The sequence below is a fragment of the Python bivittatus genome, unplaced genomic scaffold (genome assembly GCF_059951505.1).
Source record: "Python bivittatus isolate LINGU-HERP-01145 unplaced genomic scaffold, Pbiv_v1 ctg000340_np1212, whole genome shotgun sequence".
NCBI lineage: Eukaryota > Metazoa > Chordata > Lepidosauria > Squamata > Pythonidae > Python > Python bivittatus.
Genome location: NW_028277056.1, coordinates 576370 through 587511, shown reverse-complemented (window position 1 = coordinate 587511; position 11142 = coordinate 576370). Strand labels below are relative to the sequence as shown.

Sequence of the window (11142 nt, the reverse complement as noted above, 5' to 3'; positions counted from 1 at the left end):
CTCCCAAGGGAGTCTGCTGTCGGGCCACCTTGGCTCTGGTGCGAGACTCAGGGATCGCCAGTCCTAAGCTCGCAGAACAGCTGCCCGGCGCTGCCTTCAGGTCCTCCCCTTCCACACGCCTTCCTCCTTCCACATCTCACCTGGCAGGCAGATCCTCCTCTGCTGCCGCTTGTGAGATCCACTTCTCTGCAGGCTTCCAGAGCCAAGTTGCTCCTTTAAGCAGAGCCAGGAGCTCCCTGCAGCAGTGGAGACCCTTCTCTCTCTCCAGAGACAGAAGAAGGTGGCTTGGCTCCCTGGACATTCATTAACTGGCAGCTGCTCCGGGCACCTGCAGAATTAAAGAGGGAAGGGAATTTTAGACTCCGTGGCCCAAGCCCTGCAGCAAATCCCGGCCCCCCGCAAGGAGCTACTCAGCCTCTGGGATTACAGCTTCTTGTAGGCAGTTGCCAAGAGAAGCAATGAACTTTCTGCCCCCACAGATCGCCTCTTTCCACAGCAGAGAGCTTCAGGTATCGTGTGGGTTAGGAATGCCCTAGCTTGCCCATTACTGCTTGTGAATTCTTACCCTGGTGGGCCTGGTGAGAGCAGGTTAACTGGGCGACGGTGTGGATGTGGGTTGGGATGCGGAAAGTGAGGCAGAAGCATCCTTAACGAATGGACCATCAGCCAAAGGAAGCCACATCGATGTGGGGGAGGGACGGCAGGGGCCGGGAGACTGGTTGATGATTGATTGACTGACTGATAAAACGTACAGAGCTGCCCACCTCAATCCCGTGGCTCACAATACCAAACATACAAACAAGGACATTGTAACAAAGCCGAGGCCCCTAAAGGCTATGATCCCATTAAACCATCTATGTCGGGACCCATTTCTCTCTGGGGGACTGCAGCCCCACCCAGACCAGGGGACCATAAATCCCAACCCCGCTTGGTCTGGCTAGGCTTGAGTCAGAGCCTCTTCTCCCCCATTCAGACCCCCACAGCCTCCACACACTGGGAAAGAACCCACACCCTGGCATCACTCGGGCAGCCTGGGGCAGAAGGTACAGCTGAATGTCATCAGTGTACCTACCGATGGTACTAACCCTGTGCTGAGAGATGGCGTCCCCCAGCAGTTTCATGTAGATGTCCAACAGGAGAGGGGAAAGATCTGAATCCTGGGGTACCCCACATTGCAGGGGCCTAGGACTCCCAACACCAACTGGAGCCCCTACCAACCCTGACTGGCACTGGCCTTGGAGGAAGAGAGCCATCGCAGAATGGTGCCACCCGCTCCCAATCTTATGAGCCAGTCCAGAAGGAGACCACGTTCAATGGCACTGAAAGCCACCGAGAGACCCAGCAGAGCCAGGCTGGATGCACTGTTCCATCATCCCATGCCTGCCAGGGGTCAGCCAGAAGCACAGCCAATGCCATCTTGGCACTCCAACCTGTCTGCAAAGAGTCGAGACGATCTGCTTCCTCCAGGGACCTTTGGATGTGCAAGCCTACCAGCCTCTCCGCCACTTTCCCCCCAAAGGGGAAGTTGGAGGCCTGGCAAAAATTGCCCAGTTTAGCTGGATCCAGCAATGGCTTCTTCAGCATCACTTCTTCCGGGCGGGCGGGACTGTTCCTCCCTCAGAGAAGCATTCACCCCTGCGTAGATCCAGCCACAGTTCCTCCTGGGAGGCCACGGATCTCAAAGACAGCAGGCAGAACTCCCACCCCCAGAGACCCCGGGCTCTTCCTCGGGGCTAACAGGCCCCAGCTCCCCCCAGATAACTGAGCGAGACCATCCTGTCATCTCCATAGGACCTGGATGCCCTAAGGGCATTATGATTCATCTTAGAGAGAGAGGTTTGATTGGAACTGTATGTATAATTGCCGAGAGGAAGATCGGAAGCCATTTCTTTACATTTCTTTTCATGTTTTCTGTTCTTTTATTTTTTTTTGTCTCTGTTTTGTTTTGTTTTCTCTTTCACATTTACTATGTATTTTTCTTTGAATATACTTCTTATTATATATGTAAAATCTTTTTTAAAAGACTATATTAAAAAAAGGACCAAGTTACCCTAAGTAGGCCCACCAGCTGGGTGTCTCTGGACATGATAACAGCAGAAAAATCAACATGCTTTCTGCTTTTAGTGCTACAAGGTAGTCTTCAACAAAGTATATTATTATTATTATTATTATTATTATTATTATTATTATTATATCATATTTATATAGCCGCCCATCTCGTACAAGTGACTCTGGGCGGCATACAACATTATTTATATTAACAATTACATTACTACATTACAGCAATTACTAACCTTGGCCAGCAGCGGTCGCAGGGAAGTCGGATCATCCGGGCTTTCTTCCTCCGCCAATCGCGTCTAGGTGGGTCCAGCAACCGGTTCCTGTTCCCCGCGCAAAGTGCCGCCAGCATTTCCTCCCACTGAAATGGGAATACCCATTTATCTACTCGCGGATGGTCTGCTTTCGAACTGCTAAGTGGGCAGGAGTGAGGGACGAACGACGGGAGCTCACCCCGCCACGCGGAGCTGGGCTCGAACCGCTGAAGCATCGACCATTTCTGGCCGGCAACTCCAGCATCATTAAGCCACTGCGCCACCGCGTCCCCATGCTTGGTCAGACTCATTTTGTCTTCCTCCAGTGGTGCTCTGGGTGTCTTTTGTGTCGTTTTGAGGTAGTACATTCACAACTTAGAAACACACTATGCGAAGAAGTATTCCATGTTATCATGGTACGATTGGGAGTTGAGATGGCGGTGACAGCAGATGGGTTGTAGTGTGGGCTCCCTTCTGAGCTTGTTTTTGTTCATTGGAGATGGTTAGAGGGGACGTGGGTGAGCTGAGATGTGATGCGCTGAGATGCTGACGTTGTTGGACCGTTCCTGGTTTTCTTCAGGCTAAGTCGGTGGAGGAAACCGGGCTGTCCCGAGCCAAGCTGTTGGGACCGGTGCTGCTTGGGGCGGGCTGCGTCTGGCCTTCCCTTCCACGGACTGTCATCAAGAGCAGAAGCCGCATCAGGGCTGCCCTGCCCGCGTCGGGTGGCGTGCCAGTTCTTGACTGCCGGCGCTCAGCCACTTTATTTCAGCGGCGCTACCAGGAGTTCGTTTGGAGGCAGCAGAGGGGGCACGGTGTTTGGCCGCAGCTCTGGAGGTTCAGGTGGCGACAGAAACGTCTGGCAGGGCAGCAACGACCAGAGGCCTGACGGTGCTTCTTGGTTTGGCAACGGCGACACACGCAGTGAGACGGGCGCTATATAAATGAAACAAGTAAATAAATTGCCATGCTGATGATGGCAGTGGTGGCCTGACACTTTGGCGTGCAACCTCAAGGAGGGGCGATGGAGTGACGTGGCGCAGCGCCTTGGCCTGCCCGTTTGGACTTTCTATCTTGGAGGACGGCGGCAATCCCTGTGGGGAGGTGGCTGTTTTGGGACCCTTGGCAGCCGGTCCCTGGTGGGCTAGCAGCAGTCAAGGGCTCATGACTTGAAGCCGATATGGATGCTCCCATAGAAGTCAAGCAGCCATCTTGCCTTTCTCTCCACCTTTCAGCAGCAAAGAGCTGTGTGGCAACCATATTTGTAGTCATCTTTGACACTGCCTGTGGATTTCCCTGACCAGGTGGTTTATAGTTGTGGAGGAGGCATTGAACATGTTGGGCTGTTTGCTCCTGCATGAGGGCCAGCTGCCCTCCCTCTGTGTGAGAGCCGGGGGGGGTGTGTGGGGAGGGATTGTCTGTCTGTGGTGGGAGATGAGCTCCCTGGCTAGCCAGTGAGGGTGGCTTGGTGGGGTGCTGTGTGGATGGTGAGTTGTTGAGTGGGAGTGGGAGTGGAGATTCCCCATGGCGCCGAGAGTAAAGGCTTAAGTGCCCAAGGTTCCCACTCACCCTCTCTTGGTGTGGTGGTTGGAAGTGTGATGAGATGGGGACCCCTTTCCTTGGGAACTGGAGGATATGGGTCAGGGGGTATGGGGATCTTAGGGGGCTTGGGATGGGTCGAAACATCCCAGCAGTGATGGGCACTGGTCAACAGATCCTCAGAGGCCCTGGCTTTCAGTTGCTGCTGCTAAATGCCAGGTCGGCCTGTAATAAGGCTTTCATCCCAGATGAAAGGTGACGTCCCTTCAATAGTGGGACCCTTCTTTCCCCAGCCACACCAGATGAGCCAGTTCCAACTAGAGCAGGCAATCTCAGAGCCAGGGCTAGCACTGTGAACTGCACCTGGAAGCTAACCGGTAGCCAGATTCTGCCGCAGTTCCCCTGTGCCCATGACTGCCCCAGCTGTTGCATGCTGAACCAAAAGAAGCTTCTAAATGGTCTAAATGCCTGGGGGTGAGGAGGCAAGGGCATGAATGGCCATCAACAAAGTCTCCCATTCCAGAAATGGTTGCAACTGGTAGGCAGGACGTGACTGTGCAAAAGCCCACTTGGCCCCAGCTTCCACCTGCTATTCTAGCAACAGCGATAAGGACCAACAGATTGCACTCCAGCTCCGTTGGGGGGATGACGTCCTGTCTTGAGCTAAAGATACTTGTTTCAGAATCAGTGAGTTTCTGGATCATGCTGGTGCTATCTAAGCCTGTTTGTCCCCATCCAGACTCTAGGCACTAGGGCCAAACCACAACCATATCTCCTGCTCCACCTGGGTGGAAAGTGTAATTGGAGATCATCAGCATACAGCATTAATATTGCCTTACCCCGTGCTGATGGATTATCTTCCCTCCAACAGAAGAGAATATCTGTAGCTCAGGGTTGAACTGTGGAGTCCTTGGTGCTCTCTGAGCTTCGTTGTTTCCTTGCAGACATTTCATTACCTGACTAGGTAACATCTTCAGTGCTTGTGATGATGGGGTTTGCCCCCTGTTTATATATAGTAGCTTGCCCTGCCAGTGTTAGTGGGGGTGAGGTTTTCTCCTTGATAATTCCTTGATTAAGATATTGTTTTCTGCCTGATTGTTTGCTGGTGTTAATCTTTGTTTATCTGGGTGTTGGCTGCTGGAGAGGATGTGTTCTGGTCTTTTTGTTTCCTTCTTAGCTTTTGAAGGGTGTGGCATATCATCTATCTCTATGTGTCTATTGATGGCTGATTTGTCTGAATGCCAAGCTTCCAAGAATTCCCTCGCATTTTTGGATTTAGCTTGGTCTAGGATGCTCACAGTTTCCCAGCTGAAACTATGGTTAAGTCTGTCCGTGTGTTGTGAGATTAAGGAGTTTTCATCGTGTCTTCTGACTGCTAGTTGGTGTTCATGGATGCGCTCTGCCAGCCTTCTGCCTGTCTGTCCTACATAGGGGCTGTGACAGTCCTTACACTGTATGTTGTAGATTATTTTCCCTCAGTGGCTTAATGTGAGATGTTTAAGGGAAACATCAACCTTCCCACCACTAGCTCTGACTAATCCTAACCCTAACCCTAACTAGACTTGCAGAGAACTCTCTCCCACTCCTTCAGATGGACAGGCTCAAACCATTCCCAGATCACCCCACAAGACATTGATTCTGTCATCTTGGCCAAAAAGTACAGTCTGCATGATTCTGTCTCAAGATGGGGGTTATGGATGAATACAGAAGTCGCTAGTTGATGTTGCTAGGGTCAAATAATAACAATATTCCAGGTAAAAGAAACAACAGCCACCTCCTGGTCCCACATTTCAGAAAACAAAAACCCTGCTGGATCTCAGTCAAATCAGTCAGTAGCCTGTTCAGGCAGAGGGCAGAAACACAGAGATACAGGACAGTGTTTATATTCACAGAGCCAGCGCTTTATTTATTTTAAATGGTGAAGCAGAGAGAAAAAAGACCAGCTGAAACCCAGAAGACCCGGTTCCTCCAGTGATTGGGGGGACTGCAACTCTCCAAACCCAAATGTATCTGAAAGCAAATAGATTTTCCAGGCCTGATGGGGACCTTTGCAAGGTGGACTTGAGTGGGGGTTAGAGTCTGTTCTAGTAGCTACAATACGCTTCACTTTTTTCAGGGCTGAGCACTACATGATCCTGGCACTATCATTTCTTTATGTCAGCCTTCCCAGGTAGATCAGGCAGGAACCATGACCAGATGAGCTAATTCTACTTTATTGTAAGGCTACATTAACAGAATCTCGCAAGTCTGAAAGTACAAATCTCCTGCCATCTCTTTTACAGCCTGATAAGTTAGGGAGGTTCCTTTCTGAGTTTCTTTCTCTTCCCATTATGCAGCTGTGGGCTATGCCCTCTCTTATCAGATCGTTCCCTAGGCAGCATCTCTTCCCTCCATCTCCCAAGGTCATTCCCACACACCATTACACTTTGTCTATAAAATGCTTGTACCACTCAACCAGTTAAAACATACAATGGTGATTTAAAACAAAAATACAAAACAAAGCATCAGTAAAACAGTATGATCAAAACATTCATACAAGGCCACAAGACATAAGCCACTCAATCAAAGAAGACTTCCAAACCCATCAAAGGGACCAAGAACCTGGGTGAAGAGATCAACCTTATGCAATTAGCATCCTCTTTCACCTATTTTTGAGGAGGGTCAGCAGTGGAAAAAAAGAGAAGGTGGAGCTGGGCAGAGACATTGGAGAGATGTCTCTATCCATATCTGGCTTTGGCACCAGCAAGTAGTGCCAGATGGATCACCCCTGGTCTGATCATCCATTCGTCATCATTCAGAAAAGAAGCAACTTCTTCACATACCATTTTTGAAATTTGGTGATGGCATCTCTGAATATAAAATGAAGGAAGCAATGTAAGAAGCATTGATTTCTACTTTGTTAGATGCAATTTTGTTCTGCAGGTGTATTTTGTTGGAATATAGGACCCCCTCTTTGACCCATTGTCTGTGCAAGGAAGCTGATACCACATGCTGAAGCAGAAAGTTAGTACAAACAAGAAGCTGACACTAGACACCGATGCAGGAAGATGGTAGCTGACCCGTGCTTTCTCATGAGGAAGAGCTGAAAACGACAGCAAGGGCAAAGCATTCCATAAAGAGCTGATGAAGTCCCATTGATTTCGATTGCATGCCATCAATTTGGTATTGACTTTTAGCGAGCGCTTAGACAGGTTTTCTCTGTGACGTTCTGTCCCTAACCTGGTCCTTCAGGTCTTCTAATGGTGCACCCATCACTGCTGTAACTGACTCTATCCACCTTGCTGCTGGTGGTTCAGTTCTCCTGTCTTCACCCTTTCCCAGTATTACAGCTTTCTCCAGAGAGCTAGGTCTTCGAAGTAGGATAATTTGAGCCTGGTCATTTATGCCTCAAGTGAGAACTCTGGGTTGATTTGTTCGAAGAACCGTTTGTTCTGGGCCATCCATGGTATTCTCAGGAGCCTCCTCCAGCAACAAAATTCAAAAGTGTCAATACTCTTTCTATCCTGCTTCTTCAAAGTCCAACTATTGCTTGCACTATTCTGATCTTTGTAGGTATAAAGATATCAAGACATCTGGGAATCTTTTCCAAGGCCTTCATGGCTGCTCTACCAAGCACTGGTCTGCAGCATATTTCTTGCCTGCTTGTTCCTTTAGAGTTGATGGTTGATCCTAAAAGGCAGAAGCTCTCCACCACTTCAGTGTCTTCATTGTCAATTCTAAGGTTGATTGGTCTACCTGTTGTCATTAATTTGGTCTTTTTTATATTTAATTTTAGTCTCATTTTTTCACTGTGCTCCTTAACTTTTGTTACAAGAGCTTGCAGGTCATTTGCATTTCTGGCTATCAAAGCCATCCTGTTACAGGCCCACAAAGAGCTTTGTGAATGCACTCCAAGGATGAGCACAAGGCAGCCACTGGAGGAAAGCTCTTTAAATGAGAAAGGACAAAGTCATGGACGTTTGGTTAGTCATGACTTAGGATGGCTCCATGAGACATTTGGATCAACACCTTTGTTCCAAGCACCTCTCATCTTCCAAGCTTACGAGTCCTTTTTGTAAACCCTCCATAGAACTGTTAGCAGACAAAATATTCCCTTAGTAAGAATTCAAGGATGGTCATTTGGGGTGTGATGGGGAGAGCCCACAGCAGGCCGAAGGGTCTCCCTTCCAATGGAGCCCCCGCAGCACTCGCTCACGAATCTGCTTAGTCCTCACCCCATAGATAATGGGGTTCAGGGTCGGTGGTATCAGCAGGTAAACATTGGCCACAAGGATGTGCACGTGAGGTGGGATGCTCCCATGGCTGAAGCGATGGGTGAGGAAGGTGAAAACAGCCGTGCTGTAGAAAACCAGGATGACACAGATGTGGGATCCACAGGTACCCAAGGCCTTAAGGCCAGCCTCTTTAGATGGCAGCTGGCAGACTGTGCGCAGGATTAGGCCGTAGGACAGCCCGATAAAGAGAACATCAAAGGCTCCGATCAGAGACGCCACCGTCAGGCTGTAGGCCTTTGTGACTGCGGTGTCTGCACAAGCCAGTTTGACCACAGCCATGAACTCGCAGTAGCTGTGGGCAATGACTTTGGGCCCGCAGAATGGCAGCCTCCCCACCAGGAAAGGATGTGGAGAGAAGAACACCAGCCCCCTGGCCAGGACTGCACTGCCTATTGAGGCAATGCGGGTGCCTGTGAGGATGGCAGTGTGCCTCAGGGGCTTGCAAATGGCCACATAGCGATCATACGCCATAGCTAGGAAGAAGCCGGATTCCATGGCGGTGAAAGAATGAATGACAAACATCTGGACCAGGCAGCTGCTAAAGCCAATGCTCCTGGCATCAAGCCAGAAGATGGCCAGCATCTTGGGCAGCGCTGAGGTGGAGAGCACCAGGTCCGTGAGGGACAGCATGCAGAGGAAGAGGTACATGGGCTGGTGGAGCCTCGCGTCCATCTTGATGAGCAGGAGAATGGTGCAGTTGCCCAGCAGGGCCACCAAATACAAGGAGCCAAAGGGCAGTGCCAGCCAGGCATGCAGGGTTTCCAACCCGGGGATGCCCAGGAGGAGGAAGGAGGAGGGAGCCGTGGGGTTGAAAATGGAAAAGTTGGAGGGAGGGGGCTCCATGCCTGGCCTGGCAGCTCCGGCCCTCCTAGGAGGAACCAGTGGGATGATAACCAGGATTACGAGGAGCTGCAAATAAGAATGGAGGAAGATTCAGGGTGAAGGACATTTTTGAGCAAAAATACAAGCCAGGAGTTGCCTCAGGAGATACAACAGTATTGTCAGGATCAGATTTAATCTAACATTTAACACATTGGTTAGCCCTGACTTTCCTTCAAGAAACCACTCCCCTTGTTGGCTTTCCTGTATCCTCACCACCCTTTCAGAGAGGTAAGGCTGGCCCCTCATCAGTGCCCTCCCCACCTCTGCCCTGATGCTCTGACGCTCAGGACAAACAGAAGAACACAACACTGGGGGGAAATGTACAGTCTCGCATCGGGGGGTGGGGGGTGGAAATGAAGGGGGAAAGATCTACAGTGAGGGAGCCCTGCCTTGCCAGGCGTATATCTGAAAGGGATCTGGGTGTCCTTATCCACCACAAATATTGCCAGCTGCAGTGCAGATGCTTAAGAGGCAAATGCTACTTTAGGACTTATTTTACATGGCCCCAGGGGGCAGAACCAGAACCAGCGGGTTAAAACTACAAGGAAGAAGATTCAGGTTCAAGCTGTGGAACAGGTTGCCACCCGAAGTGGCGAGTCCTCCTTTGCTAGACGTCTTCCAATGAAGGCTGTCGAAGAAGCTCTGGTGCGACTGGCCCTGAGCCCGGGGTTAAACGAGGCAACCTGTGGGGCCGCTTCCCACCATCTCTTTCTGTGGCTCTGACTCTCTTCTCTTAATTGTACCGGGGCAGGACACGGCATGACAGGAAGGCGGGTTCTGACTGCATGTGCGGAAAAGCTTCCGCACAGAAAGTTCGGCTCCACAGCAGAAGCCCCACCCGCCACTCCCAGAGCTCCCCTTCGCAGGCCGGGTGCAGATGGAAGCCAGCCCGCCCCGTCTCAGGATGGCTTCATTGGGATCCCCGCCCTGCGCAGAGAGGTGGAGTCCGGGGCCCCAGAAGGGCCCTTCCGTCTCCAGGATTCCGCAGGGCTCAGCCTCAGGGAGACTCGCCGCAGACCAGATGCCGTCCATGAACATAAACGACTCTTTGTCTTTCCCCCAGTGGTGGAGCAGGGCCGGTCCCTCCCCAGCCCTCCTCTGCCGGCAGCCCCGTGGGTGGGGGTGGTGCTGGCCTGGCAAGACCTTTCTCTCAGCCTGCCCGGGCCCCTGATTCTGCAGGACGATCCTCCCCACCTGGTGGCGCAGGCGTTGGCCGAAGCAAACAGCCCGGCTGCAGTCAGCCTCGACGGGGGGCTCTGCCAGGCAGCCCGGCCAATCTCGAAGGCCCGGAGATGTGGGCCCAGCCGCGCAGCGCGATTAGCAGAACACACGCGGTCCTCGCTGCCTTGCCGAGGAGCCGAGGCGTAGCTCCTCTGATGCTCAGGAGCATTATATGAGCAGAGCCTCCCGGTGCAGCAGAGCTGGGCCAGTTTGGTCTCTGAGGGAGAACAGGCGACGTGCACCCGGGGGCACCTCCTGGCAGAGCGGGCACTCTTGGCGCGTCAGATTCAAAAACGGAGTCTGAAATGGGCCAGCCTGGTCCGATGGGTCCAGCTGGCACAAGGATTTCTCCAGCCCAGGGGTGGCGACTCTGCCGCACAGAAGCTTACTGAAGGAGAATAAACACCACAATTAATCTCGTGCCACCGGAGCTCTGGTTCTTTGACAGCCTCAGAAGTCGCCCTCCTGGCCACAGAAGCCACCTCAGGGGGGAGAAGAGTTGCCTGCATAGATCTTCAGGTGCCAAGAGAACACAAAGGAGCAGAGGCTCACACAAAAGGAGGGCAAGCCAGGGTGAATTCGACAAGTGGGGAGGGAAGGTATTGATCAGACGTGCAGAGAACACAGAATGACATGGGAAGGCTAACACCCTGGAAGGCAGAAAGACATTTTGAAATGCACTTGATGGGCTTGAGAAATGGGCTGAAAACAATGGAATGAAATTGGACGGGGGCAAATGCAAAGTTCTTCGCTCAATGTCCTGCTGGTGCAATCAAACTCGGAAGGATGGGAAAATGCCAGTCCAGATTGCCCTACCAAGGACAGTTCCCTGGTAGGGATAATATAGAAAGAGTCCACCTGGAATACATACCTGAGACGGCCATCACGCTTCAAAAGAAAATTGTGGGGGCGAAAAA

General features: G+C 51.4%; 1 protein-coding gene across 1 annotated transcript; it reads right to left on the bottom strand.

Annotated features, from left to right (window-relative positions):
- Positions 1 to 2888: 2888 nt before the first annotated feature.
- On the bottom strand, positions 2889 to 8965 carry LOC103056532 (olfactory receptor 52D1-like). The gene is made up of 2 exons (XM_007444311.1): positions 8026 to 8965; positions 2889 to 2998 (listed from the first exon to the last, which is right to left on the bottom strand). The coding sequence occupies exons 1-2, from the start codon at positions 8963 to 8965 to the stop codon at positions 2889 to 2891; spliced, it is 1050 nt and encodes a 349-aa protein (XP_007444373.1).
- Between the last annotated feature and the right edge of the window lie 2177 nt (positions 8966 to 11142).

Coding starts and splice junctions, on each gene's coding strand:
- LOC103056532 (XM_007444311.1), bottom strand. CDS start 8,965: ATGGAGCCCCCTCCCTCCAACTTTTCCATTTTCAACCCCACGGCTCCC. Junction 2,999..8,025: donor TCGTGAGCGAGTGCTGCGGG/GGCTCCATTGGA, acceptor TGCGGCTTCTGC/TCTTGATGACAGTCCGTGGA.